The 18,640-nt window shown below is 44.1% G+C and overlaps 2 protein-coding genes across 5 annotated transcripts in view; both read left to right on the forward strand.

The window, feature by feature from the left end:
• NUDT22 (nudix hydrolase 22) overlaps positions 1 to 9,137 on the forward strand; it is an 11,331-nt gene extending 2,194 nt beyond the window's left edge. For both annotated transcript variants that reach the window (XM_042439498.1, XM_042439497.1), the window contains exons 2-6: positions 2,271 to 2,757; positions 4,733 to 4,843; positions 4,922 to 5,019; positions 6,390 to 6,483; positions 7,845 to 9,137. In XM_042439498.1, the coding sequence (XP_042295432.1) occupies positions 2,281 to 2,757; positions 4,733 to 4,843; positions 4,922 to 5,019; positions 6,390 to 6,483; positions 7,845 to 7,949 (885 nt within the window). In that variant the 5' untranslated portion in view covers positions 2,271 to 2,280 and the 3' untranslated portion in view covers positions 7,950 to 9,137. The remainder of the gene's footprint in view (positions 1 to 2,270; positions 2,758 to 4,732; positions 4,844 to 4,921; positions 5,020 to 6,389; positions 6,484 to 7,844) is intronic.
• Positions 1 to 18,411, forward strand: part of TRPT1 (tRNA phosphotransferase 1) — a 19,031-nt gene extending 620 nt beyond the window's left edge. The window contains exons 2-7 of one of the 3 annotated variants that reach the window (XM_042439503.1): positions 11,975 to 12,210; positions 13,448 to 13,529; positions 14,637 to 14,806; positions 16,083 to 16,257; positions 17,113 to 17,169; positions 18,241 to 18,411. In XM_042439503.1, coding sequence (XP_042295437.1) covers positions 12,103 to 12,210; positions 13,448 to 13,529; positions 14,637 to 14,806; positions 16,083 to 16,257; positions 17,113 to 17,169; positions 18,241 to 18,374 — 726 coding nt within the window. In that variant the 5' untranslated portion in view covers positions 11,975 to 12,102 and the 3' untranslated portion in view covers positions 18,375 to 18,411. Of the gene's footprint in view, positions 1 to 11,955; positions 12,211 to 13,447; positions 13,530 to 14,629; positions 14,807 to 16,082; positions 16,258 to 17,112; positions 17,170 to 18,240 lie in introns of those variants that run through there. The other 2 variants (XM_042439505.1, XM_042439504.1) reach the window with 2 other exon arrangements.
• Positions 18,412 to 18,640: the final 229 nt, after the last annotated feature.

Here is an 18,640-nt window from a genome sequence, read left to right on the forward strand (position 1 = left end):
CCCCTTAAAGAGCACAGTCTGGGGACCACTAATATAGTGCACTATAATGGTACCCAAACTTTGCCCTTTAATTTTTTTTTAATATCTTTATTAGAATTTTCATAATTATATAAAAACAACAATAAACATACACACATACTGCATAAAACAGTACATACAATACCTACAACAATAACATCAAGAAACTCGGACATTTACAACAAATATTACAATACAAAACCAGAACAGCATAAACAAACATGTCTTCCAACTAAGGAACTGGGACAATTTTGATCTTTGCCTCGCTTTAATCTTTAATACTAATTACCTAAAAATGGTGATATCCCTATCTTGCGTAATTCTACCAATTCCCATGGTATAATTATTATAAATTCAAAGAAATTTTTTTATGACCTATGCATTTGTTTTCGTTTCATACAATTAAATCCATTTAAATTAAACAAAGAGTTATTCATGCCTAACGGTAATAATATTAAAATTACTACCAAAACTTTGCCCTTTAAGAGGCTTTTGGACTTCAGCTCCCAGAAACCTCAGCCGTGTTGGCCTATAGCTTGGGATTCTGGGAGCTGAAGTCCCACAGTTTGGGAACCACTGAATGATATAATTTTAGACTTCAGCTCCCAGAAGCCTCAGCCATGTTGGTGAATAGCTTGGGATTCTGGGAGCTGAAGTCCAAAATTGCCTTAAAGAGCAGGGTTTGGGAACCAGTGAATAATATAATATAATTTTGGACTTCAGCTCCCAGAAGCCTCAGCCATGTTGGCCAATAATGTGGGGTTCTGGGAGCTGAAGTCCAAAATGAAAGAGCTCAGTTTGGGGACCACTGTCTTACACCACTTAAGGCCCATAGCAAATCAATACCAAAGCATCTTCACATAAGAGAGGAATGATCCCAGAGCCAGCCTCAGACAAGCTTTTTTTTTATTATCATTACTATTTTATTTTATTATATCCCGCCTTTCTTCCAATATAGGGACTCAAGGCGGCTTCTTCATGAAGGCAATCCCAAAGATGGGGTGCCTTCTCTCAGTAGAACCACCCAAAAAGAGTCTGTTTCTGAGTTTTAAATGTGATGGGAGAAATCTTGTAGCACCTTTGAGACTCACCGCAAGAAAGAAATTGGCAGCATGAACTTTTGTAGACATAAGAGGTGATATGATAGCCCTGTTTAAACATTTGAAGGGATGCCATATTGAGGAATGAGCAAGCTTGTTTTCTGCTGCCCCAGAGACTAGGACCCAGAGCAATGGATGCAAGCTGCAGGAAAAGAGATTCCACCTCAACATTAGGAGGAACTTCCTGACAGTAAGGGCTGTTCGACAGTGGAACAAATTCCCTCAGAGTGTAGTGGAGTCTCCTTCCTTAGAGGTCTTCAAACAGAGGCTGGATGGCCATCTGTCAGGGATGCTTTGATTGAGAGTTCCTGCATGGCTGAATGGGGTTGGACTGGATAGCCCTTGGGGTCTCTTCCAGCTCTACGATTCTATGATTCTAAGTCTACTTCCTCAGATGCATAATTAATTTCATAGTCTTAAGTCTAAGGATCATAGAATCCTAGAGTTGGAAGAGACCACAAGGGCCCTCCAGTCCAACCCCATTCTGCCATGCAGGAGCTCTCAGTCAAAGCATCCCCATTGACAGATGGCCATCCAGCCTCTGTTTAAAGACCGCCAGGGATGGAGACTCCACCAAAATCTCCCAGGGAGTTTGTTCCACTGTCGAACAGCCCTTACTGTCAGGAAGTTCCTCCTAATGTTGAGGTGGAATCTCTTTTCCTGTAGTCTGTATCCATTGCTCCATGTCCTATTCTCTGTAGCTGAAGAAAACAAGTTTGCTCCAGCCTCAATATGGCATCTCTTCAAATACTTAAACAGGGCTATCATTTCACCTTCTCTTCTGCAGGCTAAACATACCCAGCTCTCTAAGTCTCTCCTCATAAGGCATGGTTTCTAGACCCTTCACCATTTTAGTCACCCTACAAAACATATGGAGGGCTAAAGTTTGGGAACCATTGCTTTAAAACAGGGGTCCCCAAACCATACTCTTTCAGGGATTTTGGACTTCAGCTCCCAGAATACCAGATTGTTGGCCAACGTGGCTGAGGCTTCTGGGAGCTGGAGTCCAAAATTTCTTAAAAGGCATAGTTTGGGGATTACTGCTTTAAAGGAATGGAAAAAACACACATTGCCAGCTCCACCTTGGCCAGAGATAGTGAGGTTTCGGAGAAAGGTCCATTGATGTAATTCCCTTTTGTGTGTGTTTTCCAGGTGCCCTTCCATGGAGAAGACAGATCCTGATATCTCCCTCTTGTTCCAATGCCCGTCTCCAGAGGGCATCCCAGAGGCTCAGGTCCGGGCTGAGCTTTCCCCTCTATACGACCGGCACTTGCTGCCAGGAGACCAGCTCCAGATTGAGACCGCTTGGGCGGCACGCTGCCATCAGAACCCCTGGCTCTTCAACGGGACCAAGTTCCGTCTCCATTCAGTCCAATTGGATGGAGCCATTTTGACTTTCTGTCTCGGGCTCACCTGCTACAAGGACTTTGTGGGCACCAACCTGGCCGAGAGAGCCATGCGTCTCCAGGAACTGGGGCAAAAGGACTTTGGGAACAGCCATGCCTACCTTGCCCAGCCCTTAGGGGTGGGTGCTATGATGTACACAGCAGATGATAAGTTTGTCTTCTTGCAACGGAGTCAGTGTGTTGCGGAAGCACCGGGAAAGATTGACATCCCTGGGGGACATCCCGAGCCACAGGTGAGTGTTGTTGACATGGTTGGCATTGGGCAAGACTCCAAGCAAAGAGAAGAAGGCAACCTGCAGAAGTATAAGAAGGCACAGGATGGGCCACAGGCCATATTCCTGAAGGTTGTGTATGTTTTTGCTGGGAATTGGGTTTTTTTTGGAGGGCAAAGAGTGGAGTGTGGTAGGTGCATGGCCTTTTTGGGGGTTTCCTAAAAACCTGACCCTATAATCATAATAATCATAATAATGATTTATTTATAGCCTGCCAATCACAAGGAATATGGGCGGGTTACAACAATAAAAATACAGAGACTATAATAAAATAAAATACAAAAAATAAATAAGATACAATAAAATAAAAGAGAGTGATGTGAGTTACAGAATTCACAGCTAGACCTGATGGAATTGGGCCTGTCTTTTTCACTCCCTCCCAGGTCTGATGATGACAGTAGGTACGGAGGGAGGGTTCTTCTTTAGGCAAGAATTTTATTTTAATTAATTTTAATTCTTCTCATTAAATTTAAGAGGAAAATTGGTGGACAGAGTGGCGTAAGTCACAGTAAACGGGGAGAGGAACTAGGTAGAGAAGGCCTGCCGGAAGAGATCCATCTTAAGAGCCTTCTTAAAGGCTGTAAGAGTAGAAATGTCACGGATCTCCTTCGGCAGGTTATTCCATAGCTTCCGAGCTATGATGGAAATGGCCTTCTGGGTGACTGAAGTTAGCCTAGATTTTATTGGCTGAAGTAGATCCTTCCCCAAGGATCTTAGAGTGCGGGACGGACAGTACGGAAGAAGGCGTTCCCTTAAGTATTCTGGACCCAAGCCATGTAGGGCTTTAAAGGTAATCACCAACACCTTGTACCTTGCCCGGAAGCTAATTGGCACCCAGTGGAGGGATTTCAAAACTGGTGTTACGTGATCATTACAACGAGAACATGTAATTAACCTGGCTGCCACAGTTTGTACAAGTTGAAGTTTCTGAACTTGGCACAAGGGTAGCCTCATGTAGAGCACATTACAGAAGTCCAATCGGGAGGTGACCAGCACATGTGCTACTGTTTCTAGGCCTCCTGGTTCCAGGAAGAGGTGCATTTGGCGTATCAGCCGAAGCTGATAACAAGTGCTCCTGACTGCCACATTCACCTGAGCTGTCAGGTGAAGCGACAAGTCGAGGAGCACCTCAAAGCTGTGGACAGAGTCTTTCAGGGGAAGTGTGACCCCATCCAGAACTGGCTAACATAATTCCATACCTGGGCTTGGGTTTCCTGTAATGAGTACCTCCGTCTTACCTGGATTCAGCTTGAATCCCCCTCCCAGCAAGGAGTGGGAGAGCCAATACCTTTCAGATGTTTGGGGGGGGCAACAGAATAGGTCTCAAATTTTCTGTCTTTGGCTTCAAAATATCCAAATGGGTACCGTACACTAGAAGTTTGTTTATGTATATTATTTATTGGTTACGTCCAAGGAGGCCAAGGCATCATACACTGTCCTTCTTCCTATTTTGATTCTTGCAACCCTCCTATGAAATAGATTAGGCTGAGAGAAATAATTTGCCTGGCCCAAGAACACCCACCCGGCTGCGTCCGCACTTTAGAAATAACCCAGTTTGACACCACTTTAATTGCCATGGCTTAATGCTATGGAATTTTGAGAAGTGTAGTTTGTTACGGCACCAGAGCTGTCTGACAGAGTAGGCTAAATGTCTCCCAAAACTACAATTCCCAGGATAGCATAGCATTGAGCCATGGCAGTTAAAGTGACATTAAACTGGATTATTTCTCCAGTGTGGATGCAGCCCCAGTTAACTTTCTGATTTGAATCCAGGACTCCCTAATCAAAGTGTCATGCTCTTAAGGGCTGCTCAAGTTCTGTAGATATCTTACTGAACTCTGTGAGCCCAAGTCACCACTGGTCCCTTTTGGTGACTTGGGCTCACAGAGGATGCTGAGAATGAAGCTAACCTCCTCTCATGTCCTTTTCTTCACAGGCTGTGAGGGGACACCCCACCTCAGAGGGACCAATTATCCATCAAGACCTTCAGGGTGAATTAGTCGTCCAGGAATTATTCTCTTCTGTGCTCCGGGAGATCCAAGATGAGGTGAGGAGGAAAGAAGGACCTGGCTTTGGGCTGCTCTCCCCCTGCCATGTGCTGAACCAGTCTTTTGGACCTTCGTAGGTGAACCTCCCGCCACCTTCTCTGAGCAGACCAGTGCTGCTTGGGATCGCGCGGAATGAGACCAGTGCAGGCCGATGCAGTGCAGAGTTCTATGTCAGGTAATATGTTGAATCGTAGAAGAGAGAATCATAGAATCAAAGAGCTGGAAGACACAGCGACCATCCAATCCAACCCCATTCTGCCATTCAGGAAGACACAATCAAAGCCCCCCAAAGGGATGACCCTCTAGCCTCCGTTTAAAAACCTCCAAAGACGGAGACTTCACCACACTCCGAGAAGAAGTGTTACATCTGCCTATGGTGGCTGCGGCAACAGTGGCCTGTCATATGTTTTTGCCCTATTATTCCCATCATTCCTAAGAGGTGATATGAGAGCCCTGTTTAAATATTTGAAGGGATGTCATACTGAAAAGGGAGCAAGCTTGTTTTCTGCTGCTCCTGAGACGAGGACCCGGAGCAATGGATGCAAGCTCCAGGAAAAGAGATTTCACTACAACATTAGGAGGAACTTCCTGATGGTAAGAGCTTTTTATCAGTGGAAGATGCTGCCTTGGACTGTGGTGAAGTCTCCTTCTTTAGAGGTTTTTAAACTGAGGCTGGAGGACCATGCATCAGGGGTGCTTTGATTGTGTATTCCTGCATGGCAGTGGAGTCTCTTCCAATTCTGTGATTCTAAACAGCATAGCCAATGGTAAGGGGTTATGAATGAATGAATGAATGAATTTATTACGGCACATGGCCAGCACCAAAATACGGCAAACATACAAAACATGAAACATCAGTTGTACTGCCATAGCACAAATATATCTACATTCTAAGGGATTATGGGAATTGGAGACCAAAAACATCTGTAAGGAGAGTCACTTGCCTTTGGTATGGATACTGGTTTGTGGATTTAGCTTGTGTTTCTGTAAACAACAATAAACAATAATTTATTATGGCACATGGCCAGCACAAAATAATGAGACATCTCCAAGCCCCCTTGTCCTCCACTGTTCTGCTTAGGTCCTACAAATTCATGTCTGTGACCTCCCAGATTGAAACTAGCCATCTGGGGTGAGGTCTTCCTCTCTTTCTACTACCTTCTACCTTTCTTAGCATTATTGTGTTTTCTAATTGGTCGTGTCTTCTCATGATTTGACCAAAGTATGACAGTTTCAGTTTCATCATCTTGACTTTGAGGGGAGAGTCCAGACTTGATCCATTGTAAGACCCATTTCTTTGTCTTTTTGGCCATCAACATTAGTATTGAGGGTTATTCGTTTTTCAGGTTTGGGCATTCAGCAAGCCTGCCTGAAGCCTAACAAGCCATAACTCTTGTGTGCTGTTGTATGTTCTTTCCTTAGCTGTGATTCTAGTTACCAATGAGGTGACTTCTTCAGGGTCCATGTTGTACCAAATCCAGGATCCAATAGCTCTCCGGTTTTTTTCTTTTTGCTGATCCATCCCATCTCGCTTCTGCCATTTAGGTGCAGCCTGACATCTGAGCAAGTAAGGCACTATTATGCTATTGGGGGCCCTGAAGCTCAAGAATCCACCAGCATTATCTTTGTCAACAGAGAGGTATGTGTTGGGACTGCTGGTCTGGGGGCAAAGCAGCGGTAGGGATAACTTCACTCATAGGAAAGTTGCTTAGATTATACAGTTGAGCTGGGCGGATGCTGAAATTGAAGCCTGTTGGCACTTGGCAATTGTGGAACTGGACGCAGCTGTGTCATTCACCCTGGCCAGCTGCGTTTGTAGCATTCAGACATAAAGACCCACTTTCATTCATGTGGCATGTTTCTGTGGTGGCACACTGAGTTCATTACTTTGACATACGTGTGCATAACCTTGCTCCTTAGGGTTAGTGAGTATCAGGGTGCGTCTCCTGTATAGATAATGCAGTTTTGACACCACTTTTAAGTGCTGTAGCTTCCTCCTATGGAATCCTGAGATTTGTAGTTTTACAAGCTCTTTAGCCTTCTCTGCCAAAGAGTGCTGGTGCCTCCCAAAATGACGAATTCCGAAACTCTGTAGGATGGAGCCACGGCAGTTAAAGTGGTGCCAAAGTGCATTGTTTCTGCAGTGTAGATGCACCCTTGATTTGAAACACACACACACACACACACAGATGTCTAAATCTTAAGTTGTTTAGGGGTTTCAATGTAATCACCAGCACCTTCAATTCAGACTAGAACCATATTGTCAGCCAGCGCAACTCTTAAAAGATCAATGTTTTGTATTGTCTAAAATTGTTTCTGTGTTTTGCATTAGCTGTACCTTCCAGATGCAGTTTTACCCATCCTTAAAGGCACAAATGCCTCTCCCTATGACTTTGGCATTGGCAGCAGGAACTTGAAATACGCTGGTATTTTGAGTCCCTTTCTAAAGTATTATTCTTGCTAAACTCCAAGTGCACAATATTAAGCAAACCACGGTTCAAAACACACTGCAGAAATAATCCAATTTGAGACTGCTTTAACTGCCCTGGCTCAATGCTAGGGAATTCTGAGAACCGTAGTTTTGGGCAACATTGAGCCTTCTCTGTCAGTAAGCTCTGGTGCTTAAACTATAATTCCCAGGATTCTCTAGCATTGAGCCGGGTCAGTTAAAGCGGTCTCAAACTGGACTATTTCTGCATTGTGTTTTGAACCCACGTTAAAGTGCATTGAAGTGCACTATATGTATTTTCTTTTAACAAGTGCAGTTATTTTACAGATGAAGCTGATCAAACAATAGTTCTTGAAAGGGGCTTTCCTTTTTCCAAAATACAAAGTGTTTTTGACCTTATTGTCATTCAAAGTTATTTTAATCCTTCTTTTCCCATCATAATGTTCATGACAACAAGGCCTGAGGAATCCCTGCTCCCCTCCCTTCCCAAGACCTCTTCCTATTTCTCCATATCTTTTAACTTCTGGCTTTCTTTCCTTCTTTGCATACAGGATGTCCTGACGATGGAGCAGAATGGGGAACTGTGGAAAGAACTGTGTCCGTCAGCCAAAGGGGCTGTAAAGCTCTACACGGTGGTCATGGGCGAGTACCAGTGAGTGCCACATGGCAAGAGATTCTCAGCAGGAGATGAACTACTCTCAGGGACTGTCCAGCTCTCCTTTACAAAGCACTGCCTGCCACAAAATCACCAGCTGTTCTTTGGCAAAAGGAGGGAGGTTAAGAGGCATGGATCATGGGTTATTCCTCCACATATCTTCCTTGAAAAGGGACAGGTGGATTCCCACCTTAACTCCCTGGCAGCCCCATTGCTGGTCCGACTTATGATCCATTTCTCAATAAAGGGATTGTGTTTAAAACACACACACACACACACACACACACACACAAAACAGCTCTCATGGCCGATGCAATTATGGCACGTACTTTAGCTGTCAATATGTCTGTATTTTCTATTCCTGACCTAATTAATAAGTGTGTTTCTGCACCTGGGAATTTTGACCTGGCGCATTCTGGGCATCACCAGTGCAACCAGTGTGTGACCTCTTTGCAAGTTGGAGCTGTAACAAAATTTTACAGTGTGAACCACTCCTGTTTTGTATCCCAGCCAGGTGTGCCCTTCTGAGGTTACTCCGTTCCCTCACCTTTCTGCTGGTTTTCATCTCAAGCACCCTACTCCACCAAGCATTCAGTCATAAATCACAGATCCTCCTGGGGAAAAAATATCTGGAGCTTCAGTTTTCCCTAACTTAGTGCCCTTCAGATAGGTTACATTGACAGTTCATCATCCCTAGCCAGCATAACCGTGTCCTTAAATGTTGAGCCCAAAAGGAAACATCCCTAATTTCCATTGATAAGTCCACTGTATCTTACTCCAGTCTTTAGGACTGGAGCACAGCTTTGGTGCAGCTTCGGTTCGCTTTGGAGGGATGCTATGATGCATGCATCCCAATAGTCCGGAAGCCACGCCAAAGCCATGCTCCAGCCCTAAGAACATCAGTGTTGGCACAGCCTCAAAGAAGGAGATTTCACCACTCCATTGAGGGAATGTCTTCTTTCTCTTCTTCTTTTTCTGACTTCTTCGTGGGAAGTTCATTAAATACAGGGATAGGGCACAATTATTTTACCCTAATTGGTGGTAGGTTTGGGACCTTACTCTTCCTTTGGATTTTGGATTTTGGATTTTCTCCCCAGCAGAATAGATTAAAATAAAAACAGGTATGTCATGGGATCATATATTTTTATATATTTATTTTTAAATTTAAAAAATTGTTAAGCTTGCTTAATCGTACAACACACAACACACAACGTACATGTTATGGGTTCATTAGGGCCTGAACAGACAGGCCAAAATAAAGCTGCTTCGGGTCACTTTGGAGGGATGCTGTTTCAATGACACACACATCTTAAGAGGCCAGAAGCTGGGCCAAAGCTGTAGGGCTGATGAAGAGATGTGACATTTGATGTTTGATATTCAATATTATCTTTATTCTACTTCCTATTGTAATTATTTTACATATTATTGCTCGAAGGTCTTAACTTCTCTGTTTTCACCCATTCACCTTTGTATCTTTTGGCTCATATTTGTTATCTTTTATTTAGAATTCTGCAGTGTGTTTATAAGTTGTGCATTTTAAGGTGTTCATCGGTACTTGTATTGTACATATATTGTATATTGTATTTTGTATTTTATTTTTTTATACTCTCTATAGACTTTCTATAGAATGTTATTGTATGTATTACTAGGTTTCAAGGTATTTTGAGACTGCTCTAGGGCTATTCAATAAATATTGATTGATTGATTGATTGAGAAACACGTGTTGACTTTCTGTGATTATGGGGTTGCTGTCTAAGTGTTCACAGACTTTCTGTTTAATGAACTGCTCTGGAAGCTTTCCTGGAATTGATGTCAGACTAACTGGACAATAGTTGTTGGGATCCTCCTTTTCCCGTTTGAAATGCCACAACAAACTGCAGTTCCCAGAATTCCATATTATGGAGCCATGGCAGTTAAACTGGTGTCGAACTGGATTATTTCTGCAGCCAGGATGCTGCCTAGGAATGCACTGATGGATATTTTTTGTCAGTCCTTGACATACTGAATTCTACATTTCAGGGCGTTTCGGAGGGAAATGTAGAGGCAAGATGGCTTCTCCTTTCATAATAAGAGACCATTAAAAGGTGATATGATAGCCCTGCTTAAGTATTTGAAAGGGTGCCACATTGAGAATGGAGCAAACTTTTTTTCTTCTGCTCCAGAGAAGAGGGCCCGGAGCAATGGATGTAAGCCACAGGGAAAGAGATTCCACCTCAATATTAGGAGGAACCTCCTGAGAGTAAGAGATGTTCCACAGTGAGACATGTTCCCTTGAAGCGTGGTGGAGTCCCCTTGTTTGGAGATTTTTAAACAGAGGCTGGATGGCCATCTGTCAGTGGTGCTTTGATGGAGAGTTCCTGCATGGCAGAATGGGGTTGGACTGGATGGCCCTTGGGGTCTCTTCCAAATCTATGATTCTATAATAAGAGTACAGTCGGCCCTTCTTATACATGGATTTTTTACACAAGGATTCAAGCATCCATGATTTGAAAATATTAAAAAAAGGTATAAATTTCAAATATCAAATCTTGATTTTCCATTTTTTATAAGAGACACCATTTTGCCCTATCATTATATTGAATGGGACTTGTGCATCATCCACGGATTTTGCCATCCACGGGGATCTTGGAACCAAACTCCAGCGGATAACAAGGGTCCACTGTATAGGGCAGTAACCTACCGATTCTCCCACTGCACCGTTTTCTGGTGGCATGTATGTAGTGACCATTGGTGGCCAAAGACTGTTGACTCATGTTCAACTTGTGGTCTACTAGGACTCCTAGATCCCTTTCACACATATAAGCCTCCTTAAGCCAGGTGTCCTCCATCCTATATCTGGGCATTTCATTTTTCCGCCCTAAGTGCAGTACCTACCTTACATTTCTCCGTGTTGAATTTCATTTTGTTCGCTTTGGCCCAGCTTTCTAGTCTATTCACTATATAGTGCGGTAATCTAGCGATTCTCCCCACTGCACCATTTTCTGGTGGCATGTATGTAGTGACCATTGGTGGCCAAAGACTGTCTGGCCATTCAGAACAGGACCAGGCAACACATCGGTGACTCCTTCCTTCTACCAGTTTCTACATGGTGGGCTGGGGTGGGTTTGGGACCTCTATGTCTCCCAAAACTACTGGAGTGCTGGAGGTGCCACAACAAACGACACACCTCAGGTTTCTCTTCTTAGGATGGCACTGTGGCAGTTAAAGTGGTGTCGAACTGAATTGTTTCCATAGTGTAGATGCACCCTGTGAGAGTTGTAGGCTATATATACAGTGGACCCTTGTTATCTGCTGGGGTTTGGTTCCAAGATCCCCCATCCGTGGATAACCAAATCCGTGGATGCTCAAGTCCCATTGAATATGACATAGCAAAATGGTGTCCCTTATAAGAAATGGAAAATCAAGGTTTGATATTTGAAATGTATATTTTTTTGGGAACATTTTTAAACAGTGGATGCTTAAATCTGTGGATAAAAAAAATCCATGTATAAGAAGGGCTGACTGTATATTGAAATACATTTGGAAACCCTGTTGTAGTATTATAAAAAGAAGAGAAAGAAAGAGAGAAGAGAAGAAGGAGGAGAAGAAAGGTAAATGGGAGGGGGGCAGAACTGTGGCAGTGTGGCCCAGTGGTTTGAATGCTGGATTCTGGAGTCCAGGGTTCGCATGCTGGCTCAGCCCTCAGACCCACTGGGAGGCCTTGGGCCAGGAGTCCAGGGTTCGCATGCTGGCTCAGCCCTCAGACCCACTGGGAGGCCTTGGGCCAGGAGTCACACTCTCTCAGCCTCAGGGGAAGGCCATGGCAAAACCCTCTGAACAAACCTTGCCAAGAAAGCCCCATGATTAGGGTGGCTTTGGGGTTGCCTTAAGTCTGTGCAAGGACTTGAAGGCACACTGCCACAAGAACTACAACTCCCAGGAGCCTGTGCGAGGCATCAGGTCAGCTGGGTGCTAGGATTGCTGCCTCTTGCCCCTGCTTTCCTCCTCTTTGCAGTGAGACAGAGGAGGGATTGGCACCAAAAAGAGGTGCCCCTTGGAGGCATTTGGAAGGCCATCCTTTAGCAGCAGCAGGGAAGGTCTTGCAAGGCAAAGAATCTATTATTGGGGGGAAACGGATCCCTCCTGCTTCTGGGAGGAGCAGCTTTGTGGGATTAATGCCAAGCCTCCTTCGGATGGAAAGAGAGGGCTCTAGGGCTGGAGGCACCCCAGAAAACTTGGCCAGAAGAGGCAGAAGAAGAGGAGCAAGGCACAGGAGCCATCAGGTTAGGACTCTCATAAGGCTGTCTTCTGCATCTGGTCCAGGTTCTGCATTGCATGCTCAGGGTTTCCTTGGATGCAGTTGTTGCTGGTGTTCACATTTAGCAGAAGAGAATAACATCCCAAACCCACAAAGCAGGGCTCCCTTTATGGAAGCCAACCAAAAGGCTCAATATCCCTGTTGCAAGCTTTGGCAGCTCCACTGGCTTCTTCCTCAGGCAAAAAGTGTTAAAGGAGAAAGGAAGACAACATGATGACAGTTAGGACTCCAGCATCACTCCTGGTGCATCTTGTCCAGGATTTCCATTGCATGCTAGATCTTTCTCATGGATACAGTTGCTATTGTTGTTCACTGCCTTAAGATTGATCTTGACTCATGAGGACCCTGTGAATGAGACCTCTCCAAGACCCCCTGCCCTCCATTGCTCTGCATTGGTCCTGCAAATTCGTACCAATGACCCCTCTTAATCCATCTGGCATGGGGTCTTCCTCTCTTTGTACTGTGAGTTGTGTGTCCTCAAGTTGTTCCTGACATATGGCACCCTAAGCCGACACCCAAAGCTTCTTGGCAAGCTTTGGTCAGAGGAGGCTGAGAGTGTGTGACTTGCCCTAGAGGGTTACATGGCCGAGTGGGTATCAAACCCAGGTCTCCGGAGTCATAGTCCAGTGCTCAAACCACTCTGCCATGCTGGCTACCTTCTACCTTTCCTAGCATTGGTGTCTTTTTCAAAGTACGACAGCCTCATCTTGGATTCCAGGGAGAATTCAGGCTTGATTTGTTCAAGGACCCCCATGAATGTAGAAAAACCACAAATACTAAAGACACCATGTTTTTACCTGAGAGAGCACTTCTCTTGGAATCTTTAGGTCTCCCGGGGCAACTCTGTGGTCAACCTCTGCCAGACATTAACCATAGAATTGCATTGGAGGGGCTACAAATGCCTAGCGGAGCCTTCTCTCTAGGAACCTAGGTCCTTCAGTGCATCTTTTGGTTAAAGTTAACCGTAGAGTTGCAGTGGAGGACCTAGATATTCCTAGAGAGAACATATCAATCAAATCCGAGAATAATCAAAGCTGCAAAAGTAAAAGCTGCAAATGTGGAGGGATGATGGTATATACAGAAGTATATAATATATACACATATATACATATGCTGTCTCTCTCTCTCTCTCTCTCTCTATATATATATATATATATATATATATCTCCACATTCACTGTTTCTCTCCAAACCTTCTTTCAGGATCCGGATGTCCACCTATCCAAAGCCCTCTCTTATGCCCTGCGTCACGGTGCAGACAAGTTGGGATTAGGCATGGGACTCGGTGAGTGCTTCTGCCTAGCTTTTTTATTATCCGCTCCCCCAACTCTGCTTGGAAAATGATGTTTCCCTTACTTGTTATCTGCCTGCCATGGGATGCTTAATGGCACCAGAGCCCTAATAATAATAATATAGATTTACTTGGAGGAGGAGGAAAAGAGAATACAACTTCTTTTAAGTGTGTCAAAGGAAATACAGTGGGCCCTTGGTATCCATTGGAGTTTGGGTCCAGGGCCCCTCATGGATATCAAACTCTGTGGATGCTCAAGTCCCATTAAATACAGCGGCGTAACAAAATGGTTTCCCTGATATAAAATGGCAAAATCAAGGCATGCTTTTTTGGAATTTATATACTTTTGATATAATTTGTATATATTTCCAAGCCATGGATGGTTGACTCCGTAGATAAAAAAATCCGTTGATATGGAGGAGTGACTGTACTTACTCTGTACATACATTTATGAGTGCAGTCAGGATCTACAGAAAGCAAGAGGTTTTCTGTTCTTCTTTGTTAGACGTTATTTGCACAGCAAATCTTTGTAGGTAACTCAAGCATAGACCCAATGAGTAAGAAAAGGCTTTTTAACAATTACATTTATTTCTTACTCCACTATCCAGCCTTTCCCTGCATCACAGTCGGACAGGATCCACTCGGATGTGTTCTCACCATTGCCGCATGTGTCTTTTCTAAAGCTACAAAGAGTTTAAATCCCCTAAGGCCACATCCGCACTGTAGAAATAATCCAGTTTGACACCACTTTAACTACAGTACCATCGATCTGCTAGGAGAGGCGGGAAATATTGAAAAATCACTTTATTCTTATTCTTATTACCATGGTTCAATGCTATGGAAGTCTGGGAATTGCAGTTTTGTGAAACATTTAGCCTTCTCTGGCAGGGAGCTCTGGTGCTGCAATAAACTACAAATCCTAGAATTCTTAGCATTGAGCCATGGCAGTTAAAGAGGTGCCAAACTGGATTATTTCTGCAGTGCAGATGCAGCCAATGTAAATAAATTTAACCACCCTTCTGCTCTCACGAATGAACCGACTTACTTAATGGGCTGTTGAAGGGGGGAATTCCTGATCATCTTGTTCCTCCTGAATGGCAGATGGCTTTGTGGATGTGGCTGAGATCCTTCGCTTGCCCCAGTTCAAGGCATGGTCCTTGGAAGACATCCAGCGGGTTGTGGAGACAAACGAAAAGCAGCGCTTTGCACTGCGCCCACATCCTTCTGGGGGGCACCTCCAGATCCGCGCCAACCAAGGGCACTCCTTGCAGGTGAGAAAGTAGGCAAGCCACATTTGAGAACATGAATTGGACCAGGGGTAGGCAACCTGCGGCCCGCGGGCCGGATGCGGCCCGGCGAGGCCTTGGGACCAGCCCCAGACTGGTCCTGCCGCCGATTGCCGCCAGGGCCTTTGGCGTCTTGCGCGAGGGGCATGGTGGGGCAATTGTCTAAAGAAGCCTCAGAAACATGCATTTATCTTAACATTTTTTAAAAAATCAGCAAATTTTTTCGCGTGTCCTCCATTTTTTATTCAAAAAGTGCCCTCCATTTGAAAATGTTGTCCTACATTTGTCCAGGTTTATTTATTTATTTAATTTTTTTTAAAAATTATTTAATTATTTATTTTTTTGGCTTCGGCCCTCCAGTTGTCTGAGGGACAGCAACCCGGCCCCTGGCTCAAAAGGGTTGCCTACCCCTGAATTGGACCATAAAAACCAACAGCATGGACACAGGGACTTTGCATGCTCTAGTTACATATGACAGGACTACCCAGGAGAATACACAATACAGTGGGCCCTTGGTATCCATTGGGGTTTGGTTCGAGGATCCCTTGTGAATACCAAAATCTGTGGATGCTCAAGACCCATTAAATACAGTCATGTAGGAAAAGGATGTTCCATATATAAAATGGCAAAATCAAGGTTTGCTTCTTGGAATTTAGATCTTTTTGGAATATTTTCAAGCTGTAGATGGTTGAATCCGTGGATTAAAAATCTGTGGACATGAATTTCCAACTGTTCTCTTGCTTAATTTATAAAAACCATGTGTAATTCCAGCCATCATCATTGTCATCTGTTTATTTTATATCTTACCCTTTCAATATTTTTGAGCCTGTAGATTAAAAAAATCAATGGATATGGATAATGGATAAAAATCCATGGATAATGTATGCTGAGTGTACATTATCAGTCAGAACCTAGAGGTCCAGAACACCTCAGCTTTCCAAAGATGGGGAGCATAGAAAACAAAGCATGTTCCAGATTGTAGGCATGGTTGCCCTTCTATTGTAAACTATGGGCAGAATTGCAGTTGTCTTTCCACCTGGGATGTTGCATTTTTCCCACTGTATTTCATCCACACATGTAGTCATGGCCAAGATGTGGTGGACTTAGGAAGAAGGAAAGCTCAGTTTGCCTGCCATTTGGAAGAAATGGTGCCGCCAGTGCTTTGGGGCAAAGAAAAGTTGGAGGGATTCTTTTTTATAGAAGGGAGGGGAGAAATTGGAGGAAAACATTAAGGTGTTCCAGCTATTTCCATCTGCGCCAGGTGTCTGAACTGGAACTCAAGCCACTGCTGAACCCGTCAGATTTTCCAGAGGTTGTGGCCCATGGCACATACCTGCGCCACTTGCCTGCAATTCGCCGCGAGGGCTTGTCACGGATGGGACGATCACACATCCATTTAGCACCAGGATTGCCAGGGGAAGCAAGTGTCCTGAGCGGTGAGTATGCCACTCTCCAACCTGAAGGAGGGAAACTGGGTCTTATAGTACAAAGACATCTAATCGGGTCCATGCGACAGAAAAACACATGTTTCACAGGAACGTTTGGGCCTTGGCTGGTAGAATTCCTTTCCCAGAGAATACAATCACATCCAATATCCACAAAATAGTGTTACCTTTAGTCAGTCACCCAAGATGCACAGATTAAAATGCACAATCAAATTAAATTAGAATACACAAATTAAAGGCTGCTTAATGTTTTGGGGATTTTGGATGTCATTGGACTTTGCTGTATGGCCCTGAATATGTTCTCCAGAGAGGTTTGCCTAGAATTGTCCATGCTGTCTGTCTATCTCTTTCTTTCTTTTAGGAATTGATGGGATTACACAAGTTTTAAATACATAAAAGTCCCAGCTATGAGTCTCATCATGCTCCACCGCGTCATGTTCTATGTTCTCCAGCAGCACAACTTGAATTTGTCTGAGGTAGCATGACTGTGGCTGGGACTTTGCAGCAACACAACACCAACCAAAATGGGAATTGTTCCTTTTGTTCTAGATAGATTTGAAATAACTATTGTCCTGACAAACTGTCGTCCAGAATTCAGAAGAGATCTTGCCAGCTTTGAGATGTGTAAAATGGCAGAAAATGCGTGGATTCTTGGTGTTCATGTGCATGAATGTATAGACATACCAGTGGGACCTGGAACAACGTGGAAAAACGTTGTGGCTGGGAATGCTCCTATTCCTAGTTCAGGGCTGCATCCACATTGCAGAAATAATCCAGAAAATGAGGAGACCTTTTGATAGAGAGAAGTTGGGGATGTGTGACAGAAATGTGGCATTTGTTTTGCAGGAATGAGGAACAACTGTGAGGTGGCCATTGTCATTGATGTTGCCAGAGCTCTGGCAGGTGAGTTGAATCTTATTTTAACATGGGTGATAACACCATGTTCTTTCCATACATGAAGATAGTAAGTGAGTTTAGGGGCTGCAAAGGAGAGGTGGCACAGGGGACTCAGTTTTCTCCTCCATCACCTTGCTGTTGCTCCATCTAGCACCCGCTTGTGGCTCCATGAAACAAATGTCCTTTCTGAATAATGGTCAGAGAAATCAACACAAGTTGATCTGGAAAGTTCAGAGGAATGGAAAATAAAAAGTTGGCGTGTGGTGTTGCATTGAATCTTATGTCCAAAGCCTCATGGAAACCGTGCCCTATGAGGACTTAGGAAGCTGGGTCTATTCAGCCTGGAGAAGAGATGGTTAAGAGGCGATATGATAGCCATGGTTAAATATTTGAAGGGGTGTCCTATTGAGAATGGAGCAAGATTGTTTTCTGCTGCTCCAGAGAATAGGATTCAGAGCAATGGATGCACTCACAGGAAAAGAGATTCCACCTGAACATTAGGAGGAACTTCCTGACAGTAAGATCTGGTCAACAGTGGAAGATGCTCCCTTGGAGTGTAGTAAATTCTCTTTCTTTGGAGGTTTTTAAACAGAGGCTGGATGGCCATCCATTGGGAGTACTTTGATGGTGAGTTCCTGCATGGCAGAATAGGGTTGGACCGGGTGGCCCTTTGGGTCTCTTCCAGCTCTATGATTCTACGTTGAGTGAGAAACCTTTGGATCTCAGATAGTTTGGTCCTCAACTCCCAAAATTCATCGCCAGCATGGCCAGTGGTAAAGTATGATGGAAGTTGTAGTCCAAAATATCTGAAGAATTCAAGGTCCTTTAATGTTTAATGTCTGAAGAAGTGAAGGTCCTTATATCCTGCTGCTTAGGTGTTACGGATAGAAATGGGTCCAGGACCCTTGACTTTTAGGGGGTTTTCAGAGCCGTCCCTTCATCCAATGGAGAATAAAGGGGGGGGGCTCAAGTTTGTTGAAGTCTTTCCAGGCACCCCACGTTCCTAGGCCAGGATTCAGGCTGTGGTTTTGTACTTTCACGGCATGTCTTTTCCCTGACCTGGATATTTTTTTGCAGATGGGATCTCCTTTTTCCGCTCAGCGAATGGAGTCCTCCTCACTCCTGGTGATGCCAATGGACTGCTGCTCCCCTGCTACTTCCGGGAAATCCTGCAACTTCAACCTCAGCGTAATGTCTTGCCAACAGAGTAATAAAGAGATATATAATAAAAGTTTTATTTATACCCCACTTCTCTGTCAAGGACAATGGAAGCGTCTTAACAGTTAAAAATCCATATAATACATATATAGTAACCCAATTATTTCCTCCCTCTCTCCCTTTAAAACATCAATTCAATGCAATAGCAATTAAAACTATACGTTAAAATAATCAGAGAGGGTTGAATGGGGTTTCAGAATCAGAATCATAGAGTTGAAAGAGACCGCAAGGGCCATCCAGTAGTCTTCCCAGGCACCCC

The sequence above is a fragment of the Sceloporus undulatus genome, chromosome 9 (genome assembly GCF_019175285.1).
Source record: "Sceloporus undulatus isolate JIND9_A2432 ecotype Alabama chromosome 9, SceUnd_v1.1, whole genome shotgun sequence".
Taxonomy (NCBI): domain Eukaryota; kingdom Metazoa; phylum Chordata; class Lepidosauria; order Squamata; family Phrynosomatidae; genus Sceloporus; species Sceloporus undulatus.